General features: G+C 35.6%; 3 protein-coding genes across 4 annotated transcripts in view; 1 reads left to right on the plus strand and 2 right to left on the minus strand.

Annotated features, from left to right (window-relative positions):
* The window catches only part of LOC129807852 (mitochondrial carrier protein Rim2), a 40820-nt gene extending 32008 nt beyond the window's left edge, over positions 1-8812 (minus strand). The window contains exons 1-2 of one of the 2 annotated variants that reach the window (XM_055857420.1): positions 8109-8812; positions 7756-8056 (exon numbers count right to left, since the gene is read on the minus strand). In XM_055857420.1, coding sequence (XP_055713395.1) covers positions 7756-7802 — 47 coding nt within the window. In that variant the 5' untranslated portion in view covers positions 7803-8056; positions 8109-8812. Of the gene's footprint in view, positions 1-7755; positions 8057-8102 lie in introns of both variants that reach the window. The other variant, XM_055857419.1, reaches the window with a different exon arrangement.
* Positions 8813-9039: 227 nt separating this feature from the next.
* Positions 9040-11183, plus strand: LOC129807846 (complex I assembly factor ACAD9, mitochondrial). Its single transcript, XM_055857412.1, has one exon. It carries the CDS (start codon positions 9127-9129, stop codon positions 11107-11109), a length of 1983 nt encoding a protein of 660 aa, XP_055713387.1. The 5' UTR covers positions 9040-9126; the 3' UTR covers positions 11110-11183.
* LOC129807847 (BTB/POZ domain-containing protein 9) lies at positions 11142-20821 on the minus strand. The gene is made up of 4 exons (XM_055857413.1): positions 20635-20821; positions 19535-20533; positions 15295-15879; positions 11142-15234 (listed from the first exon to the last, which is right to left on the minus strand). Exons 1-4 carry the CDS (start codon positions 20680-20682, stop codon positions 15055-15057), a joined length of 1812 nt encoding a protein of 603 aa, XP_055713388.1. The 5' UTR covers positions 20683-20821; the 3' UTR covers positions 11142-15054.
* Positions 20822-21706: the final 885 nt, after the last annotated feature.

A 21706-nucleotide genomic window follows, 5' to 3' on the forward strand; every position in this document is an offset into this window, starting at 1 on the left:
CACTAATCTAACGATCACCGGCAATCATTGAGAAATTACGCACCTTTTCTTTGGCGCCTATGGGAGTACGGGGAGAACGATGATGCATTTGGAGGTCGTTCATACAATTTGATAGTATTTTATGCTAGAGTGTGTGGAGTGGAGCTCCACAAAAGATTGAGCGACAACAATTTGTGGGATAATTATCATTGTGTTGGACATACGACACAAATTTCTAAATGATAAAATTTGCCTTGCCGTCTTCAGTCACAAAATTGCGGCAGCAAAGTGCTTGGAACTGATGGCATAAGGAAGGAATTGGGTCAAAATAGACGAGGAAGAAGAAGAGGTGACGATGGAAAATTTGGCAATGAAAGTGTTTGGTCTTTGGCTGGAAAGAAAGCCCCAGAGAGATAGAGAAAGAAGATTATGGGATCACATTCAATGTAATACATTTTAAAGCATAGCTATTATCTTTTGAATTAACTCACGGCATTCAAGACATTGCTTCCTGCAAAAAAACAAACAATGTAAAACGAAATGACTTCTTTAAACATTTGCAATTTTTTGATAAGACCCCAGCCCCTAGGGGTATCTTTCGGTTAGATGATCTTTCAAATAACTGAAGAAAGAGTAACATAGAAAAAATATTTCGTAAAATTGTTCGTAAATGTTTGTGAATTTCTACTGGGGACTTACGAAATGCTTGTAAATCGTATAACTTTGTTCGTAACTTGATCAATTGACGAGCTCTTTTTGTTCATTTACAAACATTTGTTCGTATATATATTTTTGTTTGTCTGATAAAACTTTACGAATAAACGACAACATTTTACGAACACTTTTTGTGTGTTTACGAACATTTACAAAAAAAAAGTTTGTAAAAGAAGACAAAGTGCTCGTTAAGTGATCATGCTACGAACAATGTTTATGAAACATTACAATCTTTTACGAACTTTTTTGTGGATTATACGATTTACGATCATTTCGTAAGTTCCCAATAGGAATTCACAAACATTTACTAACAATTTTACGAAATATTTTTTTCTGTGTTATATTAAATCCCTCTTTGGTACACTAAGAAAAGAACTGTAGACTTGAAACAATTCTATCGCCGAGTTGAATTAACTCGAAGAATATCGATGTAATTCTTACACTTTTCGTTGTAAATTTTAGTAAATAAAGTTAAAATTAAAACAACTCTGCCGTGCAAGTCGAATTAACTCAATTAATTATTACTCTTTTTCGGTGTAAAATTTCATCTCGACTGAAGTATATGCTTAAGTGTTTTCGTTTTAAGAATATACTTCAGTAAAGAAGATTTTCGTTTGACAAAGTTCATATGGAATATCAATTAGAAATATGCCTAACAGTGTTTCATGAAGATACATATGTGCACTGTATCATATGTGATAATCTTGCTCGGAACATGGTGAACTTGAGATCAAGAAAATATTAATAAATGAAATGAGAAATAAAAATAAATTAAAAGAGTTTTTTTACCTCTAAAACAGATTTCTTTTAACTCTTGAAACGAGTTATTTTAACTCTTAAAAAGAGTTATTTTCACTCTTAAAAAGTTATTTACGCTCTTTTGACAAAAAAGTTTAAACTCTTCCGAATATCACATCTAAATAGAAGTAAAATCAACTCTAAAATATAGTTAATCAAAAATCACAACGAAAAAGAGTTAATTTAACATCGATTCGAGTAAGTTTTACTCGTTTATTTTTTTGATTGTACAAAAGCCTCAGTCGGTTTGGTAATGAAAGCCATGTAAGTAAAGCTCTAGCTCTAAGGCTCTAAAAACACGGGTTCAATTCCCACATCGATCGATTCAAACAAAAGAGGAACTTTGCCCTAGAAAATATTATAAGCATACCAAATGAAGTTGTTAAGCAAATTACACTGATAAATTGGCAATATGGTTCAATTAAAAAAAAAAAAATACTTTAAATTTCTGGTGACTTTAACGAAGTGCGAACCCGAGGACACTTCCATCATAGAGCGCTTTAGCAATTACGTCGCTGAATCCATTGATTGCACAATGACTCATAAAAAAAAATGTATCAAAGATAGCCAGTCTAATAAAAATTTCTAAAAAAAAATAATAAACCTTTGTAATATTCTCATTTGGACACTAATTCATTTAAAAAATAAATAATTTGGTACTCTCGCTAATCTTATTAGTTTAATAAATATACTTAAAAATGTTCAAAGTATTAAGGCGTTTACAAACTAAAAGCAATTAAAAAGAAATGCTTTATTAAAGAAAATTACCCCTATCATCTCTATAATTGTAGACATAAATGTCTAAATTTTAAAAAAGACAATTTTTGACGGAAATTGCTTCTAGTGTGTAGGCGCCATTAATCTTTAATTAAAAATTTAAGCCTCTAAAATCTTTATAACCTATCGCGTTCTCTGATTGGCCAGAGTTTGAAAGCTTTCAAAGCTTCCACCAATCAGAGAAGAAGATGGATCCAAAATATTTTATAAGATTAAATATTTAATAACAAGTCAAAAACGTCTTTATTAAGAAATCCTCTCTGTTTTGCTAAAAATCAATTAGATTTCTTTGGGAAAATATTTTTTTTTATCATCTTCTAATTTCAAGAAATCTAATAAATGTAAGATTTCCCTCTATCTTTTTCTGTTTCAACTGTAGATTCACTTGCAAATAATATAAAATGCAAATTGTGTTATAATGACGAAAATAGCAGTAGGAAAACAATAGGATGCAGAAATAGTAAGTTTTGAGATGAAATCTCTTGAAAATAATCTCAGAGATACAGAAAACAAAATGATTAATCACTTATAAAAGTATCAAAACAAAGCTCTCTTCTCCCATCAAAAAACATAAAGTTTAAAATAATTCTGAAAGAAGAAACATTGTTTCAGGTCTTAAAATCCTCATGAAAAATTATTTAAATGAAAAAATATTTAATTAATTGAAGTATTTGCTACAATTCTTAGATCAAGATCATGATTATCGCATTTTGTTATTGCTATTCTTGGCTAAATGCGCTTATATGAATTAATAATCTCTTCGGAATCATTAAGTTTGATATGACTCATGAATGAAAGCTGCTTTCTCATACTGCTAATCATTAAAGTTTTCTGATAAATATGAACTTAGCAGCGATTTTAATGACATTTTGAGGATTTTTTTTATTCTTGATTATTCATAATAAAATAGAGAATATTATATTATTATTTACTTTGTGAATCTGGTTTGGCCTCAAGAGGTTTGTTCTGAAAAATTTTCTCGAATTCAAATTTATGGCATTTTTAAAAATTTTCAAAAGCGACAAGGTCAAAAATGAAAAAAAAAACACTAGACAGACAACGTGTTTCGTAATCGAATGGGGTCATATTTGGGCTTGTTGGAAAGGTCCTGGAATTTCTAGCAGATCTGAAATGAAGTTAATCGGTTATGAATCGGTAATCAACCGGTTATAAACCAAAAAATAATTTTTGTCCGAAAATCATTTGTGTGACACTTAAGCTATTTTGTGTGAATTTTTAAGTGATTCAATTTGTTTAATCGGTTCAATTGATTGTAAACCGGTAAATGGTAAATAACACGAAAGTACTTTTTAGGTATAATTATATTTAAGTTACGCACGAGATTCGAGTATTTCGCAGAGTATTTCGAGTATTTCGGGCTACAATGCGTAGCCCATTTAACTACCACTTTTACTAAATTTGTAACTTATAATAGCGATGTGAAATATTACATACTATCTACTATATCTTTATTACAGAAGTGCAAAGATTGAAAATTCCAGGAACTACATTTAAAGAATTTATAGTCAGCTGAATTACAAAAATAGCAAAATATTCTGTCTGGAAAAATTTTGGCAAGTATCCAAGAGAAATTCTTACAAAAATACATCACAAAGTTGATATATTATTCGACAAAATTTAATGTAAATTATATAGATATGAGTTTCGATACAAAAATTTAAATACTTTTTGCCCGTATTTTTGGCGTACTTTCTTTAAAAAGTATGTCATTTGGTTAAAGAGGCCTACAGCGATTTAAATGCTTCTTAAATCACAATTTCGATTTCGACCCAGGGGACAAAAGGACCAAAAACAAGTGATGGAGCCGATCAGAAAGCGTTACTCGATAAAAACAATAAGATTAGCTTGCGGGAGCATTAAGTGTGATTCGCAAAGGCATATTCAAACATTTATGTGCCATGGAAAAAATACAATTGGAAGAAAATGGGTGCTTAACGATTTTACAGAAAGACAAGCGAAAGATATCCATTATTTTAGTCAAGATATATCTTAATGCGGTTTATAATTGCGTGAGTTTTGATTTAATTTGTTTTAATAATCCCAAATATCGGGAAATTCTGTAATAGTATGACAAAGTCATATGACAAATTTAAAATTTTTTATGTGGCAAATACGGAAAAAATAATCGGAAGTCAGATACATATCAGTTACTAAGAGTTTCATAGAGCTCTTTGCAATGACAAATTATTGCTCCCAATGCTTTAATATTGTCCTGTTCCCGAATTTATCACAAAATTTTGTTATATGACATTGTCATATAGTTATAGAATTCCTCAGCACAGGACAACATTAAAGCCCAGGAAGCTTCGATTAGCCACTGCAAAGAGCTCTATAAAGCTCTTATTAGTAACTGATATGTATCTGTTTTTCAAATAATTTTTTCGAATTTACCACATAAAATTTTTTTAAAGTTGTCATATGACATTGTCATATAACATCTTTGGCATCTATGGCATATTCTGCTATTTGAGAGTTTCTCATGTGAGTACGAAAATCAAGAAATGCGCATTATTTTGCTGAAGTTGACTCGATTCTTTCTTAGTATACTTAATGTGTTTTTTTTTAATTTTTGTACTACTCATGTGAGAAACTCCCGAATAACAGAAACAGAATATGCCCATTCACTGGGGAGTTTCTCAAATGAGTACAAAAACAAGAAACAGACTAAGTTTACTAAGTTTACTAAGGAAAATCGAGTCAACTTCAGCAAAATAATACACATTTCTCGATTCTCGTACTCACTTAAGAAACTCCCGAATAGAAGAATATGCCCCCTGGGGGTGAATTCTGTAATTCATGAGTTACTCATGTGAGAAATTCACAGCTCTTAGATAATCTTCTGTGCGTATTTCGTGAAATTTTCGCACAAAGTGTCATGTGAATGTGAAACACTAACGCTATCTTAGAATTTACATAATAATATTTGTAAAGGTTTCTTGAAACACTTCAAAAAGGACGGCGGTTCCATTCCATACTATTCTACCTCAGAATGACAACTTTTCAGGAGAGCCATTTGATTGGCGATTTCCTATGCGACCCATGTAATTTTTTTTTTAATTGAATATCTCGTTACCTGAACGCCAGATGACAACCAAATTTTTACCAGTTGTAGATCTTGGTCCTAGGAACAACATATCTCTCGGAGTAATATAATTCTAGGTCGACTTAGAAGAGTATGAAATGGATCCGTCGAGGAGATCTCAGATCGGTGAATTTATCATGTAATAATCTCACCGTCTCAGAATTCAAACCCTGGGGGGTGAATTCTGTAATTCATGAGTTATTCGCGTGAGAAATTCACAGCACTTAGATCGTCTTTTGTGTTTCGTGAAGCTTTCACAAGAAGAGTCATGTGAAACACTTACACCATCTGAGAATTCACATGATAGCCTTTGCGTAAGTTTCACAAAACGCTTACTAAAAGTAATCTCAGAGCTATGAGTTTCTCACGTGAATAACTCACCGTTTCAGAATTCATACCCTATTCATATTATTCTTTGGATAATCTGAGTCCCAAAGAATGCAAAAAAAATTACTGAATGAATGTAGATATCCATAGAAGAAGCTTCATTTTTGGGATGGTATAGGGTAAGTGTGCCAAATTTCGGCATAGTTGCATGCAAGCGTCAGTCTCAAGTTTGAAATGTAATATTTTTAATACAAATTAATTTTTTTGTTACTTCTTTTTAAGAAGTTTTGCTTGGAATCTTGTAGACCAACCCCCTGGTAAGTTGCCTGAAATTTGAAGCCACTTTCTCATACTTCGATTTAAATTTATATGGCATTTTTTTTGCACTCGCTACCGTTATGCTAAATATTTAAAAATTGAGAATTTTTTCGGTATTATAAGATCGCTTACCGCGTCGAGGGATAAATATACTAAATTTTTGTTTAAATACATTTTTTCCTCGGAGCACTGTGAGCTGAGTCCGAGATCAATTTAGGAATTGGCTTCAAATAGCTTCATATAAAAAGCCAACTTGCCAGTTGTAGACAGTTTATCGTCTTTATTTTTTTTAAATCATTCTCAACAGGGGCATGACATTTCCTATGTTTCCCATATGTTTCTTGTGCGCCGAAAAAACTTTTGAGTTTATTAGCTGTTTTCTGTCATTGTAGAATGAATTAGCAAAAAATACAAATACAAAATACAAGCCATTTTAATGTAGAATAGGCAACCGAGAACCCCAAATTGGCAACCTACCTAGTTTTTAAGATATCTCGTGAAATGTGTACGAAAACAGGAAAAAATTTACACTAAAACTGGTCGCATTTTTCAGAGCTAATGTCACCGTCCTGATTCTCAATACATTTTAAAATGAATAAAAATGTAGAGACATAGCATTGGTGGCCTATTCCGGCCACTTTCATTCTCATAGTGCCTTGCCTTTCCGGAATTCTTCCAATGTCTCTTTCAGATGATCTTGTTCGTCGAAACGACATTTTTTTGTTATTTGTTTGCATTGTATAATCTCTAGAGCATGCAAAAACTAAAAAATCATGGAAATTCGAGGAATAAAAATGTGGCCGAAATTGCAAGCTGGCCGGAATTTGGTACATTTACCCAATCTCAGCTTCTTCTAAAGATAATTAGGGTAAGTGTGCCAAATTTCCGAATAGTTGCATGCAAGGGCCAAAGTCTCACGTTTGAAATGTAATTAATAGTTAATAGAAATTGATTTTTTTCATTCCTTCTACTTTAGGAGTATTTCTTAGAATCTTGTAGACAGTTTATCGTCTTTATTTACTTTAAAATTATTCCTAATACATTTTAAAATGAATAAAAATGTAGACATAGCATTGGTGGCCTATTCCGGCCACTTTCATTCTCATAGTGCCTTGCCCTTCCGGAATTCTTCCAATTCAGATGATCTTATTCGTCGAAACGACATTTTTTGTTATTTTTTGCATTGTACAATCTCAAGAGTATGCAAAAACTAAAAATTCATGGAAATTTGAGGAACAAAAAATGTGGCCGAAATTGCAAGCTGGCCGGAATTAGGCACACATACTCTACCCTATATCTCAGCTTCTTCTGAAGATAATTAAGTGAGTAAAATATCTTTGGAATGCTTAGCTAATTAGCTTTCAGAATTAGCCTCATATTTGTTATTTTTGTAAGTCTTGCAGGCACTCTGTTCACGAGGTTTTTGATAAAAGGAATGAACTCTGGGAAAGTCTTTCACAGTCTATCCATGTACCAGCTTCATGGACCATTTCTAACCTTGGGAATTAATGGCCAGAAATGGACATTAGAAAAAGTTCCAATTATCCAATAAGCTTTAATGCTTGAGAATAGAAAAATAAAACATCCAGTAGGAAACCGATTTATAGGACCTAATAGGACGGTCTAATAAGAATAAGAACCTGATCTTTCGCATTACTCCCGAGGGACTATAACTTCAGGGACAGTAAACTCATCAAGTTTATCTTATCAGTAATTAATAAAATTAAAAAATTCCTCACCCTCCGGCTGTTAGGTGGATCAGCGTGTCTCTTTCTCGTTGTGTCATTGTCCTGGAGGAGTGCCTTAGGGATTCCTCCTGGGAGTTGCCCGTTGTTGATGTTTTTTTTTTTTTTCTTGTGCAGAAAAGGGTTTCTTTTTGGCACAATCTTAAACACAACTCACATTTAATTTATAAATTAAACTCTGAGTCTATTTATAGAAAGTGCAATTTCACAATATCTTCACCAACTCAGTAATCTCTCTCTCCTCTTCTTCTCACACTCTCTTGGGCAAGTTCAAATAATTCGCGATCACAAATCTCTGTAGGCCAGAAAAAGAGATTGAAGAGGGGAATCTCCTGGTTTACCAGTACAATTTTTTTCTTTTTGTATTAAATAAAAATTGGCAGATTCACAATTTACAACACTATTCACTCCTGTTTTTACTTCTATTAATAACTTGTTTATTTGGTATTTTTTTCTCAAACTCTTTTAACTGAGTCGTTCAGTCAAAAATACCATCACTTTTTTTCTTTTTCCTTTATCCAACAACACTGTCTTCTGGTCACGGAATTCTTTTTTGAAAGGTCTCCGTCTTGTGAAAATTAGCTTCCTCGCCTTCGGGAGCTTTCTTCTTTCCCGGATTATGCAATGAGAGACTCCCTCTCCCTCTTGGGAGGTTATGTCACCAGCTTTTTAGCACTTCGGGAAAATCACCCAATTTTCACACTCTGCCCACAGTCTACATGGCAAACAGATCTGCTGGACACGGCAGATTGTATGGAATTATCACAAGAAAAATGCGGCAAGAAAAATCCACTACGCAGTTTTTTTCTTCACTTTTTTTTTGTGCTCCCAATTGGAAATTCACTGAAAATGCTACTTGATTGTGTGCGCTATGACTCTATCACCATTGATTTATCATACAGTGTATTTTGTACTACAATTTAGTCACAATTCAGCACCTCATTCCTTGCTTGGTTCTCTGAATAAATTGAATTGTTTTGCGGAGCAACAATCTTCCCTGACTGACTGTGTACTTTGGTGACATACAACACTGAAGTGCTGCTCAAGGTGACAGCTTTACTTAAATTTGAACTGACCGTTGCTACACATGGCTGAACTTTGTCACCATGAAATTTTCACAATTTTCGCGATTTTCGCACTAAATTCCACGAAATATCATCTTTTTGTATCCTTCTTTTCTGGAAATCATGCAATTTTTTACTTTTTCAGGAAAATCTTCCTATAGGAAGCGCTCTCAATAAAAATACCCAAAGAAAACTTTCAACCGATAACAGCGCCTCTAGTGTCAAAATTCACCCTGACGTCCGGAAAGTGCAAAAAAAGCAAATCGCGTGTAAGACTCCGGGAATTTTCATCCGGGAAGCAATGTTAACAGCCGGTAGGAGTGCAATCAGGCGCTTCCTGATACACCCATCCCACAAATGGCCAACTCTCCCCAGTGGACAGTTTCTAAGTAGTGCCCAAATCCAACCAAAATCCTCATCAATCCCACCGACTGACGATGAGGCAGCCGGGAAGAAGGAAGTCACCCAGGAATCATCAAAAACCCCCGGAATACGAATTATCAGCACAAAAGTGGACAAAAAATTGCCCAAGAAGGAGCCACTGATGAAGAATATGTTCATGTGTCGTGTTGACACGGACTTGCTGATCTATCCTGAGGTCTTCAACTACCAGGATCATCCAGAAGTGATGGAAAAAGTGACTCCTATTCGTCAAACACTGGAGGATTTTGAAGAAATCAAGCAGATAGACGCCCAAGGAGAAATTTCTGAGAGTATTTGGCGAAAAATCGACAATTTGGGGCTCTATGGAATGAATATTCCGCAGCATTTTGGTGGATTGGGCTACATGGTATCCGATTCCCTGTATACACTGGAGCCTTTGGCTTCAGAACCTGCCCTTTTGATGTGCCTGGGGATACATCATCAAGTGGCAGATGCTATTTTGAAGGTGGGAACTGATGAACAGAAGCAGATTTATCTGCCAAGGCTAGCTTCCGGGGAACTCCTGGGCAGTGTAGCCCTTCAGGAGACTGTTGACGCCGAGGGTTCTATGTTTAACACCGTGGCCACAAGTGACGCCGGCGAGACAGTTTGGAGGATTTCTGGGGAGAAACTTTTCGTCCTGAATGGCAGGAAGGCAAATCTCTTAGTGGTTTTTGCCAAAACCGAAGGGATTAACTACAAAGGCACAAAAGATGAGACTGTCACGGCATTCCTGGTAGAGACAGATCGAGATGGTGTGGAGAAAATCCCAAAGGATTCGCGAGAATTCGGGATGCGAGGCTCTGAAAGCATCACCGTCAAATTCAACAATGTCGAAGTCTCCTCAAGGAATATCCTGGGCACAGTAGGACTTGGACATGAAGTTGGGGAGGAACTGGTGAAGCTAATGCGCCTTCAGGGTGGCCTAGCAGCCGTAGGCATGCTAAAGAAGCTTCTGATAGAGAATTCCGAGTACTGCATAGAGAAAAAGCCCGGAGGAATGGATCTGGTGGAAGTGGATTTGCTCAAAAATCGCTTTTCGCGCATCACCTGTGACATTTATGCCATTGAGAGCATGATTTACCTGACAGCTGGCCTGCTAGACATGTACGATGGTCAGGATGTCACCCTGGAATGTGGAATCATCAAGAATTTCTCCGCAATGGCCCTCAGTCGAGCAGCAGGAATGATTGCATGTCACAGAGATTCCACAATCTTCACCCAAGGTCACGTGACAGAACGCTTCATGCGGGATGCTCTTCAGTTCCAGACCCAAGGTGAAGTCCTAGACTCCCTTCGGTGCCTAATCTCCCTCACGGGACTTCAATTCCTCGGCAAGGAAATGTACGAGACCGTCAAAAAAGTCAGAAATCCCCTCTTTCATCCCTCCTACATCTTCAAGCGCCTCTTCACTGGCCAATCCTTCGACAAACCCAAGAAATTCGCCAATCTCGAGCACTATCTCCATCTCTCCGTGAAACCCGGCGTAGATGCCATGGAACTCTCAATCGTGCGCCTGCATCTTCTCTCAGAATTCCTCCTAGGACGCTACGGCACAGAAATCTACCAGCATCAAGTGGATCTTCAGCGTCTGGCCGAAGTAGCTACTCTCTGCTATGCCATGTTTGCTTCCGTGGCCAGAGCCTCAAGATCCTACTGCATTGGCCTTCGCTATGCCGACTTCGAGATGCACACAGCAACTTCAGTCTGTTCACATGCCACCGAAAGGATCATTCATCTGGCCGAAGAAATCCAACACAATCAATTCTTCAGCCACGACGTGGCCCATGAGAAAATCGGAAAGCAATTGTTCAAGAGCAAGGGATACTTCCTGGAACATCCACTCACTAGAAACTTCTAAAAAAAATAGTCCAACGTCGTAAATAAAACACATTTTGTAAAAATAAAATAAATTGAAAATAGCATTAACAAAAATATTCTTTTTTATCTCGTCACAATTCTGCTTCACGCTGAATTCTGTTTTTTTTTTCTTTTAGGATCACTTTCAGGAAAATATTGAACGAGGCAAAAAGAAAGATCCTTAACCCTATTCCACCATTGAAAAAATATGATTTTTTTTCTTAAATTTATTTTAAAGTGTATTAAAACCGGTTGAGACTTGTTCGGATTTTCAAGACCGTTCAAATGAATCCATACTTGCCCCAATTGGCGGATAAATAAACTCTCTATAGCTATTTTAATCATTGACCTTGAAAAACCCCTAGACGGAATAATTCAAGGTCATTTTAGTTTGTGAATAAAATACCAGCCTGGGAAGGTCCCAAAACATGTTCGAAAATGAAATTCAGGTCTTGGCTGCGATGCAAAGGCTGGGGTGAAATGGTAACTTTTCGACACTATCGAACCGATAGTATCGATAAATCTACATCTGTTAGATGTGAATGTCGACTTTTTACGCATTGCTGGGCCATTCATTGTGACATTCTTAAAAGGATGTGACTGTTTATAAATATCTGTATTAGTTACAGGAAATCCTGCTATCGTTAAAATTTTTCCGAATCGATAGTCGATACTATCGAAAATAAGTTATCACGCCACTCCTGATTTATGGGAGTCCTTCAAAGTCCTCAAGTTGGTATCTCAAATCGTTTGACTCTAACTCCTATAAATCGATTTCTGGATCAGGGGTGCACAAGAACCGTTTGAAACCGAATAAACGTCAAAATAAGTTTGTTCAGGTAGTGTTTTGGCTATTATTAACGTACATTTGACGTTTTTATTCGGTTTCAAACAGTTCATGCACACCTCCATTCTGGATAATTTCGAAAACTACACAGTAAAAAAATGTGTAAAACTTTACTACTATAATAGTGCAAGCAAAATCGACCATTTTAGTTGTTTAATTTAAAAATGTTTAAAAAATGCACAACATTTTGGTAATTTATTGTCACGTATTTGAAAATTACCACTATTATAGTTGAAAAATGTTCAATAATGTTGTTTAATTTGAAAACGTGTAAAATTTTAACACTATAATAGTGTGAAATCGAATAAATTAATTATTTAATTGCGATCTGTGTAAAATTTCTCACTGTTATAATCATAAAAATTTTCCAACAATGTTTCGTGATTTAAAACTGTTTGACAAATTCCAAAAATTACCACTATTATAGAATGATTACAGTTTTTCACATTATTATAGTGTGAAAAAATACACAACTTTATGGTATTTTTTGTCACATGATCAAAAATTAACACTATTATAGTTTGATCATAATTTTTAACACTATTATAGTGTGAAACCTTGTGTATTTCAACCAAATTTGTTGAATTGTTAAACAAAAGTTGTTGAATTTTTAAACAAAAGATATTGAATTTTAAGACAAAAGTTGTTGAATTTTTAAACAAAAGTTGTGTAAAAATTGTTGAATTTCCAATTAAGACTTATACTTCAGTCGAGATGCTCTTCATTGGGCAAAAGTCATATAGAACATCAAATATTTATATGCAAAATAAGTATATCGTGAAGATCCGAGCATCAGATGTAATCATTTCACATTAGGGGGGGGGGGATCCCGAGTACAGGAAAAACGAATAAAAATGTCTAAAAAGGCAAAAAATCAAAATCTTCGAAATGAAAAGAAAATTCAACAATAAACAGAATTCAACAATTCCAAATTCAACATCTTGAAATTCAACAACTTTAAATTAAACAATTTTAAATTAAACACTTTTTCCAAATTTAACACTATAATAGTGGTGTGAAAGATTACACACTATATTAGTGTTAATTTTTTTTACTGTGTACTCGAACAGTTTTTTTTTTTTTGTAATTTGAGAATCCGTTTTCAAAGTTTCCCAAGAAAACATTCCATCAAAACCTAAAATGCGAATTTTTCTGGTTTTAAGTTACTTTCAAAGATCCAAATTCCAAAAATCATGTTCGAAAATCGATCGATCCTTTGAAAACAAGGTTAATCAATTAAAAGGTTAATCAGAAGTCAGAAAGATTTTTTCGCTCCAACTTGATAAAAATTTGTAATTACCAAAAGTGAGGACATCCTCTTGAGACACTTTTAACAAGGAATACCAAAAAACTTATTGGATCTGTCTAATATGCTGGACACACTTACGATTACGACTAAAGTCCAAGGACGACTAAGCTAGTTAATAAATATGTAATTCACATGGTAAGAGATATCAAGTTCCGGTTTTCGACGACCCCTCCGTAAGTTAATATTATCTAGTAACTCTAGGACAGTATTTTTTCTTCCACCCACCTCCTAGTCCTCCAAAACCACGTTTCTTTTGGTTTATTTCATTTTCGATTGTTTTGGAGATAATCAAGGTGAATATTTCGTCCTTAGATAGATTATCATTTCGATATCGAATTTTCGAAGGTCAAAGTTTAACCATTTTGCAGTACCTATTTTTCAACAAATTTGCTTAAATTCGGTTATTTTGAAAAAAAAGCGGAATTAGAGTGATTATGAAGAGCCCAAATTTATAAAATAGAGCTTTTGGAAGCAGATTTTATCCTCCGAAAGATAGGCAAAATTTAACCTTGGCAAATTTTTCTATGGAGAATTTTTATTTCAAAATGGAGATTTCGAATGAAAATACCTTCGTTTAAATGAGCCTCTAAGTATCCATAAGTTTACTTTCTCTGGGACAACTTTAAAGTCTCTCTATTTCTTACTGCAAAGAAAAAGGGAAAAAATGAAGAAAATTCCAAAGGGTTTATTTTTCAAAAGTTCTCTCTGAATTTTCGAATTTTGTGCCAACCTTTCAACGTCCATTTAAAAGGACATTATTATTCAAAATCTCCCTTTCTAAATATAAATAAAAAAGGCAATTTTTTGACGAAACTTACTTCCAATGTTCAGAGGCCACTTCTATTGATGTTGAAAATCACCATCGGGAAAATTTTATCTTAGTTACGAACCAATAAGGAATTTATCCAAGACTCACTGGTGTAATGTACACTGAGAAGAGGGTGCGATTAACTTTTTTTCCACTTAACTTTAACACTTTTTAGGTGTAAAAATATATCAATATTTTTAAATGTTAATTTTACACATTTTTAAGTGTAAAATTAACATGAAAAAGGGTAACTTTAACCCATAATACGCCTAAAAAGGGTAATATGTACACCGATTTCGGATCAATAATTCAGGGTAATATTAACATTTCCGGAATGTTATTTTAACTTTTTCGGATTTCTATCAGTCAGTGTAGCACTGTGAGATAGATTTCGAAATACCCCTGTTTAAATGGACCCTAAATCGGAAAAAGTTATCATATTGATGTGGGGTTTTGAGAAAAAGTACTGGATTCATTTTAAAAGTCTTGGACTTTTTTTTAGATTTTTTCATTTCGGAATATTTACCTAAAATCATTTTATTAGACCTAAAAAAAGTAAAATCGATATTGAATTTTATCGATAAAAAAAAATTATGAAAAATTCCAAAATTTTAATTTAAAAAAAATCGCAAATTTTCAATGGGGAATTAGAGCCGGATTCTGTGATGCTTTGGCATATTTCCATCGTCTTCAACTCTTGTAAACAAATTCTCTAAATTTCTCAGGGATGGATTCAATTAGCACCAAATGAAAAATCATTTTAAAAAACAATACTCAGTCAATTTCATAAACTCCCGGAACATTTCCGGAAAATCTCTTAAATTTCTCCCTCTCAGCCTCAAAAAATTCTCCAGAAAGATCCAATGAAAAAAAAATTAAACAAGGTACGAACAAAATACTAAAGGTAAAGAGAGAAAAGTAAAAACCTGGAAAAATCTTAGGGTTAAAAAGCGAATCAACATCTTCTATTCTGCATGGCGATTTACGACTTTGATGATTCTCCTCCTGCTCCTGCTCCTCCTACATTCTTCTCACCTGGACTCTCTCCTCCTGGGGATATTGTTTGTGTTGAGGAACTTTTTTCTTTCTTGTCACCCTCCTTCTTGGCCAGCAAATACGCCGGATCCTGCGATGGACACTCAAAGTGGACACAGTGGAAAATCTGAAAGGCCAACATCTCAAAAACGACAAACCATGACCAAAATCCTCCTGATGTACCCACCTCATTGGCTGTATTGTACGTCCCAACGATCTTTATGAAGACCACCGGACGCGGCGAGAAGGTGAAATGTTGCCAGGATCGCACTGGTTCAGATCTCTTGTCCACCACCAATTCCCAATTCCTCCGATTGGTCGAAGTCTCAATGTAGAAGCAGTAATTGCGATCATCCAGATCCCAGAGCAACAGTCTCAGTGATCCAATGTAGTACGGCTGCCCCAATTGCACAAGAATCATCCCACTGACCAACTGATGGCACGTAAATCCATAATCCCAGTCATAATTCTTCACATCTCCATTGATCAGGACATTCCGCGTACGACTGACACCATCCACCACAATCGCACTCATCTCCAACGTGGCCACATTGCTGACAGGTGCAACAATCCCATTGTGGAGTGGAGGAACATTGGCTGTGTACATGGCCACCAAGGAAACCACGTGAAAGACTTTGTTGACGGTATTGTGAGTCCCGACTAAGCGAATGTAGCGAACAGCTCGAGCAGGGAAGTAGAGGAATTGCCAGGAGCGACAATTGTAGTCGCGATGGTCAATCACCCGTTCCCAGTTTTGCTGATTGACGCTCACCTGAAAATGAGACATTAGGCATATTCATCTTCAAGCTAAAGATATTAACTTTAAAGTAAAAAGTGAAAAAGCGTCCCAGATTCATGGAATGCTCGAGTTCGTGACTTAACTGTCCTCAAATGCTTCTGCATTAATCGACTTTTCTTCTTTGTGATGGTTCCTATCACGACTGTTTGGTGGTTTTAGAACACAGTACAGACTGAACACAAAGAAAAGTCGATAATGCAGAAACACTTGAGAACAGTCATGTGCTAAAAAAACATTCATTTTTTTAGAACATGTTCATGGGAAATCTTTCTCCTGAACAAAAGTGCTAAAAAAAACAGCAGCAATATGGTGCTATTCCAATTAAATATGAAAAAAAGGAATCATTCTCCTGAACATTTTTAGCACATGATTGTTTGGTGGTTTTTGAACACAGCACAGACTGGGGAAAACAGTCGAGACAGGAACCAACACAAAGAAAAGTCGATAAAGCAGAAGTACTTGAGAACAGTCATGTACTAAAATACATATTCAATTATTTAGAATATGTTCATGGGAAATCTTTCTCCTAAACATTGTATTAAAGTGCTAGAAAAACAGCACCAATATGGTACTACAGTAGACTCTCACTCAATCGGCTCTTTCTCAATCGGGCGTCAAATTTTGTTGACAGTTTTCACGCTTAATTATGAAGCTAATTTGCTCAAATTCGCTGTAGTTCTTCCTATTTTATCGTGATTCTTTATAATTGAGCACTTTTTGTGGAATTTACAAAGGCTTTGACGCTAAATTCTATCGCTAAACCGGATGACATTTTGCCCCATATTCCCGATTGAGAGAGAGTCTACTGTATTCCAATTAAAAATGAAAAGGGGAAATCTTTCCCCTGAACATTTTTTAGCAGATGACTGTTCCCAAATGATTCTGCATTATCGACTTTTCTTCTTTGTGTTGGTTCCTATCACGACTCTTTGGGGGTTTTGGAACACAGCACAGACTGGGGAAAATAGTCGAGACAAGAACCAACACAAAGAAAAGTCAACAAAGCAGAATAACTTGAGAACAGTCATATGCTAAAAAACATATTCATTTTTTAGAACATGTTCATGGGAAGTCTTTCTCCTAAACAAAAGTGCTAAAAGAAACAGCACCAATCTATTCCAATTGAAAATGAAAAAGGGAAATCTTTCTGAACATTTTTTAGCACATGATTGTTCTCAAGGGCTTCTGCATTATTGACTTTTCTTAGTCTTGGTTGCTATCATGACTGTTTTGTGGTTTTAGAACACAGCACAGACTTGGGAAAACAGTCGAGACAGGAACCAACACAAAGAAAAGTCGACAAAACAGAAGCACTTGAGAACAGTCATGTGCTAAAAACACATATTAACTTTTTAGAACATGTTCATGGGAAATCTTTCTCCTAAACAAAAGTGCTAAAAAAACAGCACCAATATGGTACTATTCCAATTAAAAAGGGAAAAAGGGAAATCTTCCTAAACATTTTTTTAGCACATGACTGTTCTCAAGGGCTTCTGCATTATCGACTTCTCTTTTTTGTGCTGGTTGCTATCACGACTGTTTGATGGTTTTACAACACAACACAGACTGGGGAAAACAGTCCAGACAGGAACCAACACAAAGAAAAGTCGACAAAACAGAATCACTTGAGAACAGTCATATGCTAAAAAACATATCGTCGGCTCCGAAGAAGACTATTGCAAGTCTACTTACAGTAGTATAAAAATATGGTATCATTGGATGCAGAAACCTTAGATCTACATCCCCACAAAATTTTATATTGATTAAGATATTCCTGAAAAAGTTACAAGAAAAAAAACTAAAAATCAGCGTGCCCGATTATCGAGTTTTTAGCCCATAATTTTAGTGTAAATAACTTAAAAGTAGTGTTAACCAGAAGATATTCAATGCGTAACTATGATACAATAGTTTCGAATGCTAAAAGTATATTACTTGCAGTGAAATTATTAAAAATACATTTTAGCTGTCAAACTTTAAAGCTCAAAGTGCTAAAAAAAAAACAGCACCAATATGGTGCTATTCAAATTAAAAATGAAATAGGAAATTTAATGTAATCTCAGTTTGATTTTTTGACTCTCCCACTATTCTTACTTTGTTGTTTTCCTTTGCTTTTTTTCTTTTCCCATGTTTTTTTTTTCTTTTTTCTCTCTTCTTTCACTGCCACACATTTGTAAGAGGGTTGCACCCTATTTCTTGTGGTTTTTTTTTAATAAATAAATTGAAAATGAAACCAACACAAAGAAAATTCGATAAAGTAGAAGAACTTGACAATAGTCATGTTCTAAAAAACATATTTATTTTTTTAGAACATGTTAATGGGAAATATTTTTCCTAAACATTTTTTAGTACCTAACTGTTTTTAAGTGATTCTGCATTATCGCCTTTTCTTTGTTGGTTTTATTTTCAATTTATTGAAAAAAATTAAAAAATACAGGTGGGGATAATTCATCACGTTTTCTCAGAGTACTTGACGAACAGTTTTTTTTGTTCATTTACAAACATTTGTTCGTATAGTTCGTTATATTTTTGTTTGGCAAAACTTTACGAACAAATGAACACTTACTAACATTTTTTTTGTGCAACAAATTAGCAGTAAAGATTAATACTTTCAAAATAATTATCTTTCAAGTATATTCACAGGGAAGGTAGAGGTAGAGGGTATAAAGAAGTATCCAAAAAGCTATTAAAACGATTCTTTGCAAAAAAAAAATCGAGTTGTTCGACTTATATTCTGAGTGGTCGAAATTAAATTTCAGGATAAATGTTGAAAAGTCGGACAGCCCGGAATGTCGGACAAACTATTTGTAATTTTGAATTTTGAAGATTATTTAATTTATTTTTATCAAGTTTTGAGGGAAATCTCTAACATAAAAATTACTTTGTCCGACATTCCGCGCTGTCCGACTTTTCAAAAAAATCAATTTATTTTATTTTTGCCTTTAGAAGTGTGAACAAAAATTGCTGAAGGATAAAATATCTCAAAACAATTTTCAGGTTAGACAATTCCCTCAAAAATTGACAAAAAATGAATTAAACAATGCTCAAAATGCGGACTTTCAAATTGGTTTGTCCGACATTCCACACTGTCCGACTTTCCAAAGTTTTACCCTAAAATTAAATATTTTTTCCTGATTTATTGCTTATGGATTGTCCACTCCTTCTTAAACCTTTTAATTTAAAAAGATTTTCAAGATTTGCAAGATTATAAAATCGTAAAGTGGCCAAAAGTACTTTCTCGACCCTAATCTCAAATTATTGATTTTCTTTTTTAATTTTTAAATGTTCCGATCTAGAAGCCCCGAGAAATAAAATAGTTTCACTGTAAAATTAAATTTAGTCCATACGCCAATTGCTTATGCAACCTTCCCAAAGGTATTCCAAGGAATGTGGGCAGTTATTTGTTCTTCTTTGACCACGGAATTCACCTTAAAATAGTTTAAAGGGAGAATTCTATCTTTAAGAGGAAACCCAAAATAGTCCTTTTCATTGCCAATCAGTAATTGTTCATCCTTCCGGAGAAAGGTCTATTAATAGTTCACTGATAAATGCGACAAACTCCCTCTCTAGCCTCTTAAAACCCTTTTTACGCGCTCCAATAATTCTTAGGGAAAGTAATTTTAGCACTTACCTCAACGTAGTAGCAGTAGGAACGAACATCCTTGTCCCAGAGCAGAATCTTGATGTGATTTATGATACTGATGGCTCCCAGTTCCACAACAATGCCCTGATCATTGTTTTCATTGATTGTGTGCCTCGTATAGCCGCGCTCCATGTCGTAGGACTCAGTGTCGCCGTCCAGGAGGGATGATCTCTGTTCACCCTGAATGGTCTTCGAGTCAAATTGGGGCGATGCCACATTTTCCTCTGGCCACAGGGCACCCCGATAGGGCAGGAACTTACTCGTGGTCTTCTTCTCGATGGCATCCAGCAATCGATCATTGCCTATGATGCCCGAGGGACGCACCACGCTGAAGAGTTGCTTGAGATCCATCAGGGGCAGACGCACATGGGACACCACAAGGTCAATATTGGCGTCCGGATTGGCTGTGCACCATTCGTGCACAGCCACAAAGATTGACACTTCGGGAGCCGAGAAGGAATCCCTCTCGAGCAGCCCGATCAGAGATTGTTGCGAGAGATTCTTGAAGGATTCGTGCTTGAGGATGTCCGTGGTTCTGCGATCCATGAACGTATGGCAGACATTCATGAGATTGTCAAAGGCATAGAGCCGAGCAGCATCCAGGACAGCACAGACATTGTCCAGGGAGAGTATTTTTCTCAAATACCCCGAAATTGCCTTTTCCAGCTCCGTGAAGCCATACTGATTGGCCAGACCGAGAGTATCCAGTACATCCTCCTCCCTCATCTGCGACAGGGACATATGCCCTGAGTAAATGTAACGCAGGAGAGCACGAAAAGCCTCCAGAGGAACTTTCAGTTCAATCTCATTTTGCGAACTCTCGGACATTCCCCCAAAAAGCATCGCCCGGAAATACTCACTCCGGGCAGCTAAAATCACTCGATGAGCCGGTAACTTTACTCCATCCACCACAAACACCACATCCGAGTAATCCTGATTTATGCACAACTGGGACATTTCCTCGGAAAAGCGGCTTGTCAGCTCAATCTGCAAGAATTTTTGCCCAAAAACGCGAAATATTTATATTTGCGCGACACCATTTTTTTCTCATGCCATGGAGACACAGGGAAAAAAGGGCATTTTCTCACCTCGCCCCAGGGATTTGGGTCAGCCATGCTATGGCTATTGCTGCTCATTGGCACCCACTATACTTTTACAGCACAAGGTAGCCGGGGATATCACTAAATATTGAGAAAATTGAGAAAAATCACACGAGAAACTTTGTTTTTCACATAGGAACTGTCACAATAGAATGGGGGAATTGACTACTTCCCCTCCAATGGTGAATATAATTCTCTCGATAGATGGCTCTGTGATTGAAATTTGAATTTAAAACTGTTGAGAGAATTTAAAACTTTAAAACTGTCGTTTCGGTTGCTTCAATAATTAAAATAATTTTATAAAGATTTACAGGAAATTAGGCGTAATATTAATATAAAACAGAAACAGGAAAAGCATAGTAAACTATTTGCAACATCCTATATTTCTATGGGAGGTTCTATTAGGTTTTCTGAGTAAAATGTTCATTACACGGAAAATGTTTCTCTTCGGGAAATTGATAAGATTTTTAAAGAAAATCTTTGCAATTACGGCAATTACAAAAATTCCCCAGGAAAGCTATGCAGGCGATGTAGACCATTGTGAAGAGGCGTCGACCTCGAGGCAGACCTAGGACAAGGTGGCTGAATCAAATTCAGAGTCTTGCCTTGGAACGTCTTGAGATAAAACACGAATATCTTCCTGAAGTGGCGGAGGATCGACAAGCGTGGGCTGCTAAATTGGATGTCATGGGCCTCATGGGCCCGCGACACAAATAGGGATAAGCGGTTGAAAATAATGATGATGATGATTATCTTTGCAATTATAAAATGAACGCATTAACTCAACGAAAAAGGTAAAAACGGGCTTCAAGAGGGGAATTCTGTAATACGGGCTTCAGACCTAAGGCTTAGGGCCTTGACAGACTTGAGGATTAGCCGAGAGACGGCTTAGTGTAATTAAATTCGAAATAATTGTTAAACCACATTTCTATAATTTTCCACTAAGCCGTCTCTTGGCTTAAGTCCCAAGTGTGTCAAGGTGTGTCAAGGACCTTAGCCATAAAGCTTAACTTCTCTAATTTCTTATCAGTCGAAAATTTTTGGAAAATTTTGGCTTAGA

This window comes from Phlebotomus papatasi, chromosome 3 (assembly GCF_024763615.1).
Source record: "Phlebotomus papatasi isolate M1 chromosome 3, Ppap_2.1, whole genome shotgun sequence".
Taxonomy (NCBI): Eukaryota; Metazoa; Arthropoda; class Insecta; order Diptera; family Psychodidae; genus Phlebotomus; species Phlebotomus papatasi.